This window comes from Micropterus dolomieu, linkage group LG19 (assembly GCF_021292245.1).
Source record: "Micropterus dolomieu isolate WLL.071019.BEF.003 ecotype Adirondacks linkage group LG19, ASM2129224v1, whole genome shotgun sequence".
In the NCBI taxonomy this organism is placed as follows: Eukaryota; Metazoa; Chordata; class Actinopteri; order Centrarchiformes; family Centrarchidae; genus Micropterus; species Micropterus dolomieu.
In genome coordinates this window covers 16,764,232-16,782,431 of record NC_060168.1, presented here as the reverse complement: position 1 = coordinate 16,782,431, position 18,200 = coordinate 16,764,232, and the positions used below count along the sequence as shown (strand labels likewise).

The 18,200-nt window shown below is 41.5% G+C and overlaps 1 protein-coding gene across 4 annotated transcripts in view; it reads left to right on the top strand.

Moving 5' to 3' along the window:
* The window catches only part of LOC123957468 (protein diaphanous homolog 1-like), a 131,477-nt gene that overhangs the window by 84,645 nt on the left and 28,632 nt on the right, over nucleotides 1–18,200 (top strand). For all 4 annotated transcript variants that reach the window (XR_006821798.1, XR_006821799.1, XM_046030288.1 and 1 more), the window contains exons 19-27: nucleotides 6,459–6,557; nucleotides 6,724–6,818; nucleotides 7,356–7,457; nucleotides 7,808–8,047; nucleotides 8,568–8,697; nucleotides 8,869–8,993; nucleotides 9,143–9,307; nucleotides 9,801–9,930; nucleotides 13,918–14,007. Coding sequence is in view for 2 of the 4 variants with exons in the window: in XM_046030288.1 (XP_045886244.1) it covers nucleotides 6,459–6,557; nucleotides 6,724–6,818; nucleotides 7,356–7,457; nucleotides 7,808–8,047; nucleotides 8,568–8,697; nucleotides 8,869–8,993; nucleotides 9,143–9,307; nucleotides 9,801–9,930; nucleotides 13,918–14,007 (1,176 nt within the window). In the remaining 2 variants the exon portion in view is untranslated. The remainder of the gene's footprint in view (nucleotides 1–6,458; nucleotides 6,558–6,723; nucleotides 6,819–7,355; nucleotides 7,458–7,807; nucleotides 8,048–8,567; nucleotides 8,698–8,868; nucleotides 8,994–9,142; nucleotides 9,308–9,800; nucleotides 9,931–13,917; nucleotides 14,008–18,200) is intronic.

The following is an 18,200-nucleotide window of genomic DNA, read 5'->3' as shown; positions in this document are numbered from 1 at the left end:
CACACACACACACACATACATACACGCATGCACACAGCTGGTCTAAGAGTTTGAACATTAAACCTTTGTGTTTTCTCCACATACCCCATTCAAGGCTAAGGTGTTGTGGCTGGATGAAGGTCAATCCTCATCGTCTTTGTCCTTTAAACTAACTTCTCTCTATCTCTCTCCCCTTTATTTGCTCTCTCGTCGTCTCGGTTTTCACACCTTTATTTGCTCTCTTTCCTTGATTTGATTTCCTTCTCTCCTTTACACTCTGTAGCTCTCCCTCATTCCCTCTATCTCTCCTCCTTGTAATTAGCCAGTGTAATTGCTGTAGTAAATCTTTTCTGCTGTCCCAAGGAGACTGGCTGATATAGGACTGATTTAATAAGCACACCATAGCAGCTCACCTCTGTGTGTGTGTGTGTGTGTGTGTGTGTGTGTGTGTGTGTTAGTGGTGGGGTGTCTGTCTGTGTCCTCTGTTATTTGCTATGGGGATTTATGGGCTGTTTGTGTGGTTTCAGCAAGTGGGAATTCGAGTTCAAGGTAGTGCTGTGTTGGTGTGTGGACTGTAGTGCACCTTATCAGCAATGCAGGCAGCATACTTCATGTGTGTGTGTATCATCAGTGATGCCGTTACATGCGGTGTGTGCGTCATCGCTGAGGACCTTCATGGCCAGAAGAGCAGAGAGAGGTCAGAATGGCCCTGAGAGAACAACACTGACACTCACACACACTCTTTCCACCTCTGTCTTCCACCCTTTGTACTGCCTACGCTCTCTCTCTCTCTTACACACACACACACCCACACACACACACCCACACACACACACACACACACTCTCAGTACGTTCTTTATATCAGCATGCACAAGCACACAAACCCTGAACACTTCCACACACTCTTTCCACCTCTGTCTCCCACACTGTCATACACACACACACACATCTGTATGTTCTTTATTTCAACACACACTAACAGACAGACACACACACATTGGATAGTGAGTGAGATGGATTGTGACGGTAATAAACAGTATCTAGGTGTTGGGGTCTCCAGCCTTACGCCATGTAGCAGCAGTACACAAACTTCACCAGTGGAGGGCAATGTGACTCCACACATAAAAAGGAACCTCACTGAAGGAACCACACTTTGTGCCTCCTGTAGTCAATACAGTCAGATAAAAAAGACATGTTACTCTATATTACACTACATTACTTTTTAATAAGAGGCAGAGTAAAACATCTCATTCACATTGTGAATTTTTTGTTGTTACTTTTCAATGAGTTAACATTGAAGGTCTGTGGTAGATTAGTGTATGTATAGAATTCTTCCACTTTAATGTCTATTAAAGTTGTCTGTCATTGCGAACAAAAACAAATCAAAACTCAACACCACTTTGCAACCTTTGTCACCTTGAGATTAACCGATGAGCCATTAAATACATGGACTAACAATTTATAAGTGAAAAATAAAGCATTAATTTTAAACCTAACTGATTGGACCTTGAACAACAGATACAAGTGCCATGTTGCCATAATTGGATGAGAAAGACACAGAGCCATTTGATAATTGTTAGATTTGAATTTAATGAAATAAAATATATGTAAGATAAGTTATCTTATTTATAATTTTACATTATCTAAGGCAGAATAATCAACCAAGCAAATTGTGTATTAGACATTCTAACAGATTTATAGGTTTTAGATTAGCCTCCTTTGGAGGGGAAAAAAAAATCAAATCAAAGTGTGGTGCCCTGAGTCTTTGTTGTCTTAGTGTGTTAGAGCCAGCGGGCCAAGTCTAATGAGAAGATGGTAAAGCAAAACTAAATTCTGTATTTCAGACTCTGTACATATATTTAGTTATAAACCTTAGCTACTTTTTATGTTTCTAAAGCAAATGTAGTTTGATAATATCCAACTTAGTTCAGGGCAGAAAATCTAAGCTGCAGTTACACTGTTCATGCACCAGGGGAGCGCAAGGGAGCACACTCTTAACCCCGCCCACAAGCCCTCCCCCTGCACCCTGGCCCTCCCACATCCTGCCCCCTTCCCCCCTCCTCACTGCCCCACCCTGCCATCTGGTCCTTTTCACACAATCACACACACACAGTCAGGAATTTTTTCTCCTCATTTCCTTTCATAGTGAAAAACAGGATGAAGGGGCTCTTTCAGACTCGAGGTTACCGTGGAAACCCCCTTTATTCTTCTTCTGTCAAACTTGCTTACATTGTAACACACACGCACACACATGCACACACAGTTATATAGAGTGTGACAGAATGTTGGACCTTTAAAGTTTAAAGGGACCAAGGCTACAGCTGTCCTTCTGTCTGCCATAGTTTGGGCCTTCTGTTTACTTTACACAAAGAACTATATGCCCCCCTCCCTTTCTTCTTTTTCGTCTCATTCCCCTTTTTATACTAATACTTTAGCATTCTGAAAGTAAACTTTCTAAAAAAAACTAAATGTTAGATGCGCCTCATTTAGTTTCCCTGAAATATATTTAGTCTTTGTTGATGTTAAAAGTTGGCAAAAGGTTTGTTTGTGTCTCTGTGTGGTTCTTTCTCTTGAGCAACCTCAGCATTTTGGGGGGTTTTTTTCCACAGAACTTCTCAGTCAAGGGATATTAATGTTGAAACTATAAACCCTCTCCCCCATTCCAGTTTAGATAATCTCCAGCCCTGGAATGCTGAGTGGGAAAAAGTTGGTTTTGAAGTTATATAAAGTTAATGTTGTGTTTTTTTCCTATCTTGCCACCAGAGGGCCCAGAACACTTTTGGCCAACAGATATACAACAAAGAACATCATCTGAAAGCTTTTAGTGGGTTAAAAATAAACTGCAGCATGCCACAAGCAGGGAGTGGTGATGAGAGGATGAATAGTCCACATGAAACGAAAGGAGAAGAGATAGAATAGAGAGGAGAGGCTATGCTTTCTGGGAGAGGATTGAAACTATTTGAGCTGAGGCTATAGTTCAGAGCAGTCAGGGATGAAAGTCGACTAAATATGTTTTCCTCTCTTTGTGTTCCTGACTTGTTCTTTTTTTCTTTCTTTCCATCTGTCTTTTTCCAAATGTGTTTTTTTTTCTTTCTTTCTCCAAGCCTGGCTACCCATCACCTCCACCAACATTTTCTCCTTTTAAGGAGTGAGGGAAGGAGAGAGGCAGGGAATGAGGGGGTGGTGGGTGAAGGACACACTCAGGTCTGCTGACTGATAAACAGACTCCTCTTTGTGCAGATGGAGAGACACACACACATGCATGCACACACATAGTTACATATTGACAGAGACCTCTGCATGACTTGGCTCATCATGATTCTGTGCTCTCCTCCGTCGCCTCCTCTCCCCCCTCTATCTATCTGCTTTTTTCCCTCTCTCTTTCCACCTAATTAAAACCAGAAGTCAGAAATGGAAGAATTTTGTTTTTCTTTCATCACACACACATGTGGTCTATGTACACACACACACACACACACACACACACACACACACACACACACACCCCTTATTTCTCATCTCTCAGTGCCAAGCAGCTGTTGGGGAGACGAGGGGGAGGTGTTCCAGGAAAAGAGAAGCGTGTGTGTGTTAGTAGGGATGGTAGTGATTTGCTTCCACAAAAGGGTCCTTTTTCTGTATGACTGTATAACAAAGAGGCAGCTGGGACAATAAAACGTGGATGTTAAAATGTCAGCACTCCACAAGTGTGTTTGTATGTGCTTTTGTATGTTTTTGCGTGTGTCTACTCACATGTGTGTTCTGCCTCGGTCATCTCCTCTCCTCCCCCTACAATGACGAAGTGTAACATGGCACAGTGCCCCATAGTCACCGCTAGGGGTGCCATCGGCTCATAAATGAAATGAGCCGGCTCCGTGTGTGGATACCACAGAGCAGCCATTTTACAATCTGCACACCAGACCCCATTTTATGAATCAGCCATGATGTCAACATAGCTAAGCCTGATTCCATTGGCCAGAGAACAGCTGGAACTGAAGCTATTTTAGCAGGGATGCGCATGCCCACACACACACACACACACACACACACACACACACCTCCCAAAGATACACACACACATAGGCTCACACTGACCGAGTGACATGATGCCTTCACTAGTCTTGTCCCAGACAAACTGGATTGTCTCTGCTTGAGATTATATACCATCCAGATAAGACGTTCATCTCTGCTTTAACATTTGTACTTCAGTGTCTTTGTACAAGTCTGCATGTGCATATTTGTACACGTGCACAGGTTCAAGTTTTTACTGATATTAGTAGAATTACTCGTAGATCTCTTTATTTCTCTCACTTTTATCTTCAGAGGTATTATTTCCCTCATATTCTACGTGCCACTGTCTTGAAGAAGTGGATTATTTTAGGTCGTTATCAGTCTCCCTGTTTGTGTCTCTGTCCTAAAGATTCCTCACTTCCTTCGAGTTTCTTCCTAAACTTTCAGCTGTGTTTGTGTTTGTCCGAAGATATTTATGTTGTTTCCTCTCAGATGTCCTGATGGATTTTCCTACCCTGTGTGTGTGTGTAATGGTTGACTTCCTACTGTGGTTTCCTGCTCTCAGCAGGGACTATGGCTGCAGTGTCAGTCACACAATAGTGTTATTGATTCATGATAGTGATATACACAGCCGATTATATTGATATAGCACAAAATACATGCAAACAGAGAGAAGTACAGAGTTCAAATGGATCACATTGCCCTAAACTGTGAGCCAAACTTAGTCGCATGTGATGGTTGATTCTGAGAGGAGTTTCATAGAGCTAAAGCTGATGCTGAGTGAAACAATGGGACTTATTGAGGCCACAGTCCACTGACTGACTGACTGTTCTGTGTATGAGTGTGTTCTGAATGAATGGCTAAATGGAGAGATGAGGAGCTCATTAAGATGCCTGGACTCATTAACAGACTGTCCAACTGATTGGCCTCTCACATAGAGACAAAGCATTGTTTGACTAGTTGTATGGAAAGTTGGACAGCTAGGTGAATGAGTTGTTACGCTGTAGTGGCTATATCTGTCTCTTTTCACCAGTCTAACACGCTGCTGTTGAATGTGGACAGATTGTGGAAAAAATATGGTTTAATGAGGAAGTGAAGAAAAATGGCCACATATGCAGTAGAGAGCTCAGCATTCCTAAGGTAAACCTAAATTACACCTACAAACGTAAATACATAGTAGTAACACTGGTAATTAGGCAGCCTTAAGTAGGACTGTCATAACAACATCTAGTCGTTATTTGACAGTGGTTACAGTAGTTTCAGTCCAGATAGTCTGTTGTACACTTCATTTTAGCCTCTGATGTCATTACATGAGGTCAGGCAGTGGAAACAGGTGGGCTGCTCTGCACACAGGGGCTGATTTTGATTTGTATTTTTTGTCTGTGTGTTTCAGAGGCAGACTGCATGCTCTTATTGTACTTGCTGTACCAGCACTCTTGCTGGCTGTTTTCCCGACAGTGATTCTTGTTTCCTGTTCCTGCCTGGTCTTTACAAAGATAAGACAGTGACAAGGTCGGATAGAGACATAGACAAAACCTACAGAGAGACTGGAGGAAAGAGTAGGTGGTATAGATGCTCCTGTCTCCTGTTTTTGTGTGTGTGTGTGTGTATATATGTATGTGTATGTATGTATGTATATATATATATATATATATATATATATAATAAAAAAATTATCAGTTTTATCAATGACATTTTCTCGTTGATCAACTATAGATTCCATAACTAATCATGACATACTGTATTTGTCATGCACTTTCAGATGAATGTGAAATTCAGTGTGAGTGGTTAGATAATGGCAGTAAGCAGTCGTGACATCTAGTTTTCCGCTGACCTTAGATCTCATGTTTACAGTTGGCTGTTATGTGGTCAAACCCATGTGCTTGTTCATCTTTCACTCCTCATTCTCTGCCAGTGCACATTCACCCCTACACGCTGACACATCCTTACAGTCACCATCCTGACCTTGTCAGAAAACGTTAATGTGAAGTGTTTGTCAAGTGTGTGTGTGTGTGATAGACTGTACTGTATATGCATGTGTCTAAGCTGATTGCAAACTTAAAATGCCTTACAGCTAGCAAATGTCCAACCATATTTACCAGGCCCACACACAGCAGGGGGACATCTTTCCCCCAGTCTTGCAGCCATTTCATAGTAGTTCCATCTTACCCAAGGCCACTGATACAATAATCCTAACACCTCCATGACACCATACAGTTGGGGGAGTGGGTGAAAAAAGTAAAGGCTGTGCCAAGTCTGTCAGTTTTTATAGCCATCACAGAGGCCCTCTATCCTTTCCTCTATCCACTTCTCTAAATTACTGAACCTACTGATTTTACTACTGTCCTTCTTTGCAACACTATTTCTATGCATATCCATATTCATCTTACATTAAGAAAGTTACCAAGAAATGTAATTTCTAACAAAGTCTTCTTTTTCATCTGTCCATTTCTCTATCCACCTCTCCAGCCAAAATGGAGCAGGATGGCGGAGACGAAAAGAAACAGACGCAGAAGAAGAAGGTGAAGGAGCTGAAGATTCTCGACTCGAAGTCTTCACAGAACCTTTGTAAGTCCACAGATGCCCATCTGTTTGTAAGACTAACATTCCTCTTTAAATGCATTTAGTGAACACCACTATTGAAATGCCAACTATAAAGTGTGTCCAACTGAATCCTTATTAGATTTTAGATCGTAGTAATGAAAAGTGCTGGTAATTGTGTTTGCTCATACAGCCATTTTTCTGGGATCGTTCCGTATCCCATATGAAGAGATCAAGAACGCTATCCTGGAGGTTAATGAGAAGATCCTCACAGAGTCCTTGGCTCAGGTACATAGTTCAGATCTTCCTCAGTGTTGGTATATAAGGTTCTGTGTATGCATCCAGTCATGTTTGTATGTCAATATGGGTTCTTTCAGTTTAATGTGTATGTAGCTGTGTGTAGAATCATGAGTCAAGTTAATGAATGGGATAAAAGTGTACTGAGCTTATATTCTTGTGACAGAAAGCCTCTGCCTTGTTGATGTGTTCGTCAGCAGGACATTTTTTATTTTATGTAACCTTTATTTATTGAGTGTCTCTTCAGATCTCTTTTACAAGAGAGACCTAGCCAAAATGGTAACTTAAGATGGGTATTGCGTAGTTACGTAAGAACACATAAACTTCTGGATTCTTCACACAGCTCATTAGCTGAACCTGCACACGGATCATCCTTTACAGTGGAATAACCCACAGAAAAAAAGTTTCTCTTAAGGGTCAATCAATCTGTCTTTGCTAAAGGAGTAGTTTGGGACACATGTATGTGGCACAAACAAAGTGTCTCCAGATCCTGTTTGTCATGTATGTTTTCCTCTTTTTGCCACATAGAACCTGATCAAACAACTTCCAGCACCGGAGCAGCTGAGTGTCCTAGGAGAGATGAAGGATGAATATGATGACTTGGCTGAGTCCGAACAGTTCGGAGTAGTGGTGAGGAAACGTACATACACAAATGAAGAAGCACATGAATTAGACCATTTTGTTTTTGAAAAATCTGTTGAATTTGTAGCTGACTTGTACATGACCACAAACATTGCAGGGAAATCTGTGAAAATGGCAAATGAGGCATATAGGACATGTTGAAATACTGAGTCATATCGTTGTCACTATGTTAGACACAGAAAATCCTCACTCTGTTACACACAGACTACTTTGTTCAGCTGTGGAATATGTGAGTAATGGATGAAATCCTCTTCGCTTAAACACAATTAAGCGCACGCACACACACACAATCCATGTGGCAACAAACATATGAATGGGTCTGAACACCCCCCCCCCAGATGTCCAGTGTAAAGCGGCTGACGCCACGGCTTCAGGCCATCCTGTTCAAGCTGCAGTTTGAGGAGCACCTAAACAACATCAAGCCAGATGTGGTGTCTGTGACGGCAGCCTGTGAGGAACTCAGGAAAAGCGAGACATTCTCGAAGCTGCTTGAGATCATCCTCCTTGTTGGGAACTACATGAATGCTGGCTCCCGTAATGGAAAAGCATATGGCTTCTCCATATCATACCTGTGCAAGGTAAAATGAAGTGTAGATATAGTACACAAACACACACACTGAAAACTAAATGAATGCACCAGCTTCTTTGGCTTCACTTCAGTTATTTTCAACACTGAATTATATCTGAACCAGAGTCAATTTCTGGGCCATATTATTTAGTTTTATACAGTTGAGTGACGAGAGGGGTCTACATAAAACATATATAAGTTGAAACATTAGCAACAACATTAGCTTTAGGTATTTAATTTATATAACACAGACATGAACATGTACAAATGGCCCAGTGATTCTATCATGGGTACAGTGATGCTACGCCAAATTAGTGTAACAACAGTGATGTCTGTATTAATTTTATTGTATTTTTATCAGATTTGTAATGTGGAAATATGGATGCACAGTCAGAAGTGCATAAACATCCATTGACACATCTGTAAACAGAAAAGTGTGAAACACTGACAGCCCATGCAGACATGAAATAACTTTCCATTGATTGCCTTTTCAGTGTGCCCTTTTTTAAATCAATCCTTCTTCCAATCAGCTGCGTGACACCAAATCAGCTGATCTGAAGCAGACCCTGCTCCATTTCCTCGCTGATGTGTGCCAGGAGCAGTATCCCGAAGTCATGAGCTTTCCAGACGAGCTCATCCATGTGGAAAAGGCCAGCAGAGGTACATGGGACACCTAACTGATCTCCATACTTCTCCAGCCCTACATAGTATCATCCATTACAATCCCTCGTTACACATTACATTCATCTTATTGATGCAGTGTGCTATCATATATAGGTGTACCAATGTAGCTGCTCTGCATCATTAATGTTTCCCCTCTGTCTCCTCCAGTGTCTGCAGAGACAGTTCAGAAGAACCTTGAGCAGATGGGCCGTCAGATCAAGAACCTGGAAAAAGATCTGGAAACCTTCCCCCCTCCACAAAGTGACAAGGACCTTTTTGTGGAGAAGATGTCCATATCCTCTTTATTCAGTTACATATTTAAAATATTGATTGCTTTGCCAGAATATTCAAACCATAAACCTTGTCATCCTGAATTATCATTTCTATATATTATTAAAATACAGAGGCTGTGGTCCGATGTTCCTTAACATTGCGTCTCCACAGTTTTGTGAGTCTCGCCCAAGAGCAGTATGAGAAGCTGGATCTGCTGCATAAGAATATGGAGAAGCAATATAACGACCTGGGAGACTACTTTGTCTTTGACCCGAGAAAGATCTCCATAGAGGAATTCTTTGGCGACATTAACACCTTTAAAAACATGTTCCAGGTGTGTTTATGAGCATGTGAATTAACTAACTGAAGTCTGAACTGTGAAGGGCACAAGTGTGGTTTTCTTAACTAAAACCCTCATATCAAATAGTTTCACATACAAAGACATACGACAGACACACAAGTGGAGTTGAAAAAAATTAAGATGAAAGACAATTGTCAAACTAGAAAGACAAATATTGCTGTACACCTGTGTGTATTGACATAATAATGAATGAGAGTGACTTCATTATATTGTCAGTTTATACATCAACTGTAAATGTGGCGTTTGGGAGGGCAGGAGGTAACTTGTTTTACCAGTTATTGTAGATAACTGCCATTCAGCACATACACAGATATCCATCAGATCCGTCATACATCTGTCTGATTGAATTTTGTTCTAAGGATCACTTTCTTTTCACGCTAGGTTATCCACACCATCACACTAAAACGTAATTTCCATACATGCACTGTCTGATATTTTCTCCTTTTCTCTTTCTCCCCCCAATCAGCAAGCAGTGAAGGAGAATCAGAAGAGGAAAGAGGCTGAAGAGAAGATCAAGAAGGCCAAACTGGCCAGGGAAAAGGCGGAGAAGGAGAAGGAGGAGAAACTCAAGAACCAGCTGCTTGACATCAACGCAGGTCACAATTGCTGGATCATATATGTTTACCTGCGTGTGACTGAAAGAGAAACAGTCCACCACTCTGTCTGTGTTTCCCTTAGATTCCAGTTGGGGGCAGTCAGAGTCCACGCTTCTGAGGAGTGTGTGTGTGTGTGTAGAAGGACCCATCAGTATTTATTGCCCGGAGTTAATCTAATGTAGATGAAGTGTGTTTTGAAGTAAGCAAGTAACGTGAGGACAAGAAGGATGTACACAATGAACCGCTTGACCTCTTTTCACTTCTCTAGTGAACAGGGGATTTACCTCCACAATAGAGAGCTGATTGAACGCCTAAATCTCTTTAGCACCAAAAACATGTTTCCACTTTTCTGTGAGATGCTGTTATACTTATAATTGTCTTGTGTAACACACACACACAAATTCTCACTCTCTAATCTTCGTATACACACTGTCAAATCCTGACTTGCAGATGCACATTTATGCACAGGCACTTTTTCCCCTTTCTCTCAGACTGTGACCTAGTTTCAGTACATTCCTCCTCTCTCTGGCTCCAGTCGAGTTCTCCTGGGACTCTACAGTTCCACAGTCAAAATCTGCTACAGCCTCAATGCAGTCTGTGTATATGTGTATGTATGTGTGTTACAACATCACTTCTTGAGAATGTTTGTTTTGCTTTACCTACGCGTTGGAGAACTCTGGCCAAGTGTTTCTGCGCTGTGTGTGTGTGTGTGTGTGTGTGTGTGTGTGTGTGTGTGTGTAAGCCTAAGAATGTTTATCTATGTGTCTGTTTTGTGAACCTCTCTTACAAAAAGTCTTTCTTGCCTTTCTCCTAGTGCTGCACATTCCAGCTGGCTTCTCCTCTGCTCTCTTTCTTGCTTTTGTTTCATCACTCCCTCTTCTTTTTTCCCCTTACCTCCGCCTGTGTCTGCCATTCATTTAAAGGGCACTATAACCCACAGAAAGCACTGAGGCTCTACTTGCAATATTTTGTCTCTGTGTTGAAAGCAGACATTTTGTGATAGAAAGTAAGGTTGTCAAATTTCATGTTCAGCCTCTAGAGGCATGCGCGAAAGGAACATAATAGTGCTTCAAAGATGAGTGTGTGTATGTGCATTAGTGGGCTAGAGATCATTTACATACAGGTGGCATATTTGACTGCCTCTGTGGCTTGGAGTCATTCAAAACTCCTCAATTTGAATTCAGCCACAGACAAATTTGGCATTGACACACCTGGTCTTTGTTCTGTGTTTGTTTATAACCCTCATACTCTATGGCTATTACACAAAGGTTCTTTTCAGCAGCTACACTTTCACACACTCACATTTGCTTTGTTTCGTTTTTCTCTACTACTCTGCCACCCATGCAGTCACATACCCTTACTATCTTTGAATGTTCCTCTTTCTCACTTTCTGTCTCTCTGTAAACATGATATCCCAGTTATTGGTTAAACCCCGGAAGGTCAGTGTGTGTTTGCCATTTGTGGCCTTGTCATTCCTATGTGAGTCAGACAGACAGACGCTCACTCAGTGGAGCCTCACTTTGTTCATGTGCTAAGCATGTGATGGTAACTATTATGAATAATAAGAGTCTTCTGAGACTCTTATTAGATTATTACTTATGTCATCTTTTAATAATCTAATCATTAAGTGCTTTTAATTTGGCTCTATTTGGCTCTTATGAAACATGGAAGTTCAGGATTCAGGGCACCAGACTGCCAAAGTACCTGGATGCCACATTCACTATATGTGCTTTAAGTAGAAGATCTTCTAATTTTCTCCGATAAATATTGTCTACCACTGTGAGGAAAAATCTATCCCTGGTTGTCATACACTCATCTTTGGAAATATGCCAGACAACTTGGCAACTGACTTATTCTTATTTCTACAGCTAGGTGTCAGTACTGTCTGTAAAATATTGTATGAGGCTGTGTGCTGTTTTGTATGTGGCAAAGGGTGTGTGCATGTTAGATTTACACACCCACACTGATGCTGGTATGGGAACTGCCACTAGGAGTGCTCGTGCTCCACACAGCGAGTAAGTGAGAGAGTAGCGTGGGGGAGGGGAAGGAAATGCAGAGAGTAGGGCAGCAGATGTTGTCTTGGGGATTAGACTGTGTTGATGTCTCTTAGAAAAGGGGGAATGAGGAGGAGAGCAGAAAAGCACAGGGTAAGCTGGTGGATGAGATAGGATAAGCCTGGGTAGCCTGATGTCTCTCCCCAGGCTGCCGTGAAAGAGGGGCACAATCATGGCACATTAGGAAAACTCTGTCCAACCCACTTGAACACTGTCTTTCTATCTCATACTACTAACTAGTTTCTCTGTTTATATGTCTGTGTTTATTGTTACTTCTGTTTTTTTTTCCATTCATCTCCCCACGTCCTATTGTGTGAACATCCTTTAGGGGTACTAATGCTCCATACATGATCCTGTCCTCCCTCTGTGTGTGTGTCAGATAAATGTGTCTGTGTGTGTGTGTGCATTCAATATAGATCAGATCCAAAAAGGCGTGTTTAAGAGCTCATGATCTAATGCTGTTACACTAATTAATCCGTCTTATGTTCTTACTTGCTTCAGGCAGTACCTTGCTGTGTGTCATGCGCTGTTGTGTGTGTACAGAGTGTTTGTGCTTGTGCTGTTCCCAATCCATACGGTTGTTGTACTGAGTCTGACTACGCCACCATCACTTTTTGAGGCCATTTCAATATTGATTGTCAATAATAACCCCATTAACCAGATATCTGTTCCACAGAAAGTCATGTGGATTAACAAGAGCACATGATTATCAACAAGGGATTGAACCCAACAAGTGTGTTTCCCCCAATATTATCCCTATTACTAATCATTAACAAACCAAACATTGTAAAGCTTCACTTTGATAAAGAAGACTCATATATGGCTTTATCTAATAGCCTTACCCTAGGCCACACTTGCAAAGAAACACTAGAGTTCAATGTATTCTATACAGTAACGTCCCTCATTCATTCTAGCTTAGTTCAGAGTTCACTCGGTCAACAGTAAGCCTGTTTTATACAAAGCCTGGTCATTGTTTGGCCTCTTGATTGCCTCCAGTACATATTCACAAATAGGTTTGTGTGTCTGTGTGCTTCCACCAGCGGTTTAAGTCAACCACGTGATTTAGTGTGAGTGGAGATGTGCCAGATGTGTTTCCCCGGAAGGAGAAAAACATGGCCTACATCCTTCTGAACTATCTGTGCAGTTTCAGTACATGGACATTGAGGGGTGTATCTGAGCTATGGAAGGCCTGGGAAGTGTGTGAGAGAGACTTTCTCTGATGTGACAGGCGAGACCACAGGCCATCTGCTTCATGGCTTACTGCAGGATTAAATATATTGTGTGTGTGTGTGTGTGTGTGTGTGTGTGAGTTTGGGGGTTGGGGAGGTGAAGACATAAACCTTTAACCCCCCAACCTCACTGCCCCTTTTTTCCAGACCCCTCTGTGTCTCTGTTCAGGTCCAAATATAAATAATTAAAACCATCTGCTTGAGCGCTGAGCTGTGCCACTGAATCCTGCCCACAAAACAATTATTACGACACTCACACACTTATATACATAGCATCATTGCCATGGCCCCCTTCCCTGATTTAAGGGATGGGGGGGGGTGTTTGCTATACAGCTGTTTGTGTGCTGTAGAGGTTATCTCCCAGAAAGTCCAGTGTGTAGCCCCTATTAATGACAGTAGCTGAACTAGGTCACTGCCTATCTGGGTTAATGTTGCTAATTTGCTCACGTGGCTGTGTTGGCGTGTCTAAGAGGAACAGCGATAGGTAGAGGGTTTAGAAAAACCATTAATTACTCATCAGGTCTTGGTAAAGAAAATGTGTATATGTCAGGGTTGTATTGATTTAAAATAACATGATTGTGATAATGGAGTGGTGTGTGTATATGTGTGATATAAATAAAAGTTGAAATGTGACTCCACATATTGATTTAATCCAGTGTTTGTTGATGCATTGCTGATGTTATGTTTTGATGCTGTGTTTACAGAGGGTGATGAAACGGGTATCATGGATGGCCTTTTGGAGGCGCTGCAGTCCGGCGCTGCTTTCAGGAGAAAGAGAGGGCCACGCCAAGCAGGTACTCATTCACAAGCAGACCAGTAAATCTTCACAAAACATGCAGATGTTTCAAAGCATCTTGTATTACTTGATTTACAGACTTCTGTTTCCTTTCACACACCATGTATACTATCCAGAAACACGTGTAGCATATGAGACTCATTTTTTCCATCTCCCTCTTCCTCTCTGTCTCTATGTTTCTGTCAACACACAACAACAGATTTGTTTGTGTCCCCCTGTTTCTGTTCCATCTGCCGCATGGCTCAGAGACTGTGGTTTTGGAAGTATGCTCTGGTCATGGTTACGGGGGGGCAAAGGCAAGTCCACCAATGATTGGCATAACAACAAGAGAAGAGGGAGGGTGCTAAGGGTGCATGTGGGCAGCAGGATACTTAGGAGACGGACAACTGGTGAGGGTGTGGTTGTGGAATTGGAAAATATAAGAGGAATATGAATGTAGAGCTGAGGAGGATAAACCAGAGTGTGGGTAGAAAGTTTAAGGAAGTGGGATCAGTGAGTGGGCAACATATTTTAACAACTGGCTAAAGTATGAAGAAAATATGAATTGTTAAAGTCCCCTGCCACACAATAAAGTGTTTTGCTTATTGTTACTTCACTTGGATCCTTGACCTTTACTTTGTAGAATGATGATTGTACATGTATCAGTTTGACACTATAAGGCTGTTTTCAGATTAATCTGCTAAAGAGGAAACATTTGTGTTCACCTTAAATCTGAGTTTAAATAGCCCCATATTGAATTTACACTAGTGTGATGTGAAAACTTAAAACCTCCAGCGCACATACACTTTTGAAACCCTAGCTCATTGTTAACATGTACACAAAATATCATTATCATAAAATCTACACTATCTAAATCAGTTTCTCCATTTCATCAAACACTGTTCCCGTCATTACTGTGCCAGACAGAAGTCCTTGTCCTGTATGTGAGGACATACTCCTGAGCATAACTCCAGCCTGTATTGATTCATTCAGGTCATGTTATTCACTCTAAGCTCATAGAGGCAGGCCAGTAATCTGGTTAGCTACTTACTCCGCTGTCTGTCCCACTGCCCAATCCAGTTACATTCACTTATTGGAGACGAGTATTTTTCTCTTACTTTTATTTTCTGTTTTTAAACTTGTACATGTAGGACATTATGGGGACAATGAAATGGTAAATGAAAACGAGGCACTGTGAGCTGTTAGGATAGTAACTTTGTAACATGACACCTGGTAGTAGGGAACTTGTGTGTAACCATGTGAGTGGGAAAGTGTCCAGTGCCCATTAACTGAGAGAGAGCCTGTGTGTGTGAGTGGGTGCGTGTGTGTGCGCGCGCATGCTTACATGCACTCATGTGTGGGTTGAGTATTCACACATAACAGAGGCCCGGGAAGAGTGTGTGCAACCCAATACCTCTCTCAATAGAAGCCAGATGTGAAGCGGTGCTCCAGAGTGGAATTGCTTAGAGCACTCTGCAGCATTCTTTATTTTTCTTTTTTCTTTCTCTCTCGTTTTTTCTCTCTGTCTTACTTTTCTTTCTTTCTTTCTTTTATCTCTCTCTTTCTTTCTGTCTTTAAGTCAATCACTAAACTAATTTACATAGCCTTTTAGCTCTAATTATGCATAGCAATTAAACAGGGTTCTGGCAAGTGGTCCTCAGTGGTCCACTAAGTCACACTGAGAAAATATGTGCAGTAAACTCTCTTTAATCACAAATGGCTCAGGCTCATCACCACTGAACGGACTGTGACAAGATTGAAAGGAGGAAATTGAGAGAGAAGCGACAAAAGGAGCACTGTATGAGAAAAAAGGGGCCCACTTAAGGGGCTCAGTCAGTCACCCATAATACTGTTTGGCCACCTCACATTCATAACAGGAAATACCTTAACATGCGTGTTAGAGAGAGAGAGAGAGAGAGAGAGAGAAAAAAACTCTTGTCTGTGGTAGGAAAGAAAATGAAAATATAGGAGGCTGTATGTATCACATCTCTGCTCACTGCCTCCTTTCTGTCTCCTCTTTTCCTCCTCGTCTTGTCATTTTTGTTTTCCTTTGCCAAAGTTCAGGGTTTTCCGTGGCTGATGTGGAGGGTGTGAAGCCTCGCTGTGGATTTGTTCACTTATGTTTTGAGACTGCTCCTTTCTAGTTAGTTTGTTTCTTAGCCCCGGGAAGAGCCTTAAGTCCTTCAGCTACACTATAGGAGTGTGTCTGTGTGTGTTGGTTGAGTCAGAGGTCTTAATTTAGTGGAGCTGAAGTAGGGGGAGGCACATCCTGACTTTGGCTCAACTGATACATATCTGGCACCACTGGCTCCACAGGCAGCCTGTATCAGCAGGCTAAAACACTATCCAGGTCATGTACGCATGTATTTTTAGTGCTTGCTCCATAATGTGTAATACGGCTGTAAAATGTGCAGCATACAGGGCAGAAGAGTGGATTTGTCAGGTCAAAAATGTGACTGAGTCATGGAAGGATTTCTGTCAAAATAGATGCATTTGAACAACATGCCACTAGCCCTGAGGCCAGTTGAACCAGTTTCTCATCTTACTCATTTAAATTTTTTGTCCATCCGTGTTTAGTGCTATTACCTGTCCGATGTCACGTAATGTTCATCCTCTGATCTATAATTAAGCAAAATTGCATTGAAACCATACATTAAAACTGGAGTTTCATCCGCCTGATATCCTAACACAGTCACCTTGATATATTAAAAAACAGTGCTTAGGCTAATTACGTCCGCATTTAAGGAAACTGGAGTATTAATCGGGAATAACGTTGGCGTCAAGATGCCTGTTTTCACTTCAGAAATGATAATTCATCTGGAGTATAAATGTTAAGTATAATGAAGCATTACATAAGATTTCCCCCAATTGAGAACAAGTATGTACTCACCCTAATTACGATTGTGGTTAAGTTCTTTAAGCATGTTCTGGTTATTAGTATAGTAATTATAATAAATAATGAAGAAGATTATCCATGAATGTGGTGGATCTGTCTTGCTGCTCTATCAAATATCTCTTAACTCTGGGTTAGTTAAACATTTAGTATGTTCAGGGAGATTGGTTATTTTTTAATAGAATGCTAATGTGTGCATCAAGCTACTGAGGCATGACAAAGCCCAGACATTGTTTCATCAGAGTGCATCTCACATTACTGTCCGTATTAACATATGTAATGTCTCAAGAGTTAGAATTCAGCTTGTTCATTTGCTCACACTAAAAGATTGTCGTGGGAATGATCAAGCATTTCTGATTACAATCAGCATGTCCCAGATGTGGTCAGAAGCACAGGAGGGCAGGTAAATAAGGACACACCATTCCTCTCACAGCAAAGTGGTAGGTGAAAACTCACTTGGCCGAAGTTGGGCAGCGGTGGCTCAGGATGTGAGCGTGTCATCCACTGAGCAAACACAGATGTGTACATTAGGTTCCATGATAAATACATTGACATTTTAAGTCTTTCCATGGCTTTAAAACACCTTCATAATGTGGCCTGTTTTAGCAACAGTGTATATCCATAGATAATACAACACAAAATTGACACATGACACACATCACAGGTACAGACCTTTAAAACTCTTTGTCATAGTAACGCACAAGGATTTTTTTTGGTCGGTTCATCTTCTGAGTAAGTCTGAGTAAATCTCATTAACACTGTTTATTTTACATACATTTATGTAAAATAAATAAATTATGATACATGTGGACTATATTGATTTCTTATCCAAAATGTCCATGACTACCTGAATAGTAAAATTATTAGCTAATAATAGTCCCTTTTTTAACATTTTATCAGAGCTGTTGGGCTAGGCTGTGTGACATCAAACAGTGAACAAAGACAGGCTGAAAAATAACACAAACTGCTACCAACTTTCTGTGACCACCTTATGTTATGACTTGGAATAACAGTCAAATATATTATGGTCTCCATTATGTGAAGTGTGCCCCTCCTTTCCCCTCCTCTTTCTTTATTCCCCTCACAGCTGGTGACTGCAAACGTCACCAACTTGGTGTTAAAGGACTACTGAGGGCCCATTGAGTGTGTTGCCATGCTCATTGTGTCACAGCAGTATCACTGAATGGAAGGCCACGAGGCTTCAGAGGCTATATACGCTATCACCTTTGACCTGTACCTCAGCTCACTGTGTGTGTACGTAGAATGAGCAGACTGCAGGCGTATCCTCAGCTGTTTACCCTCTGTCTGTCCCCCCCCCC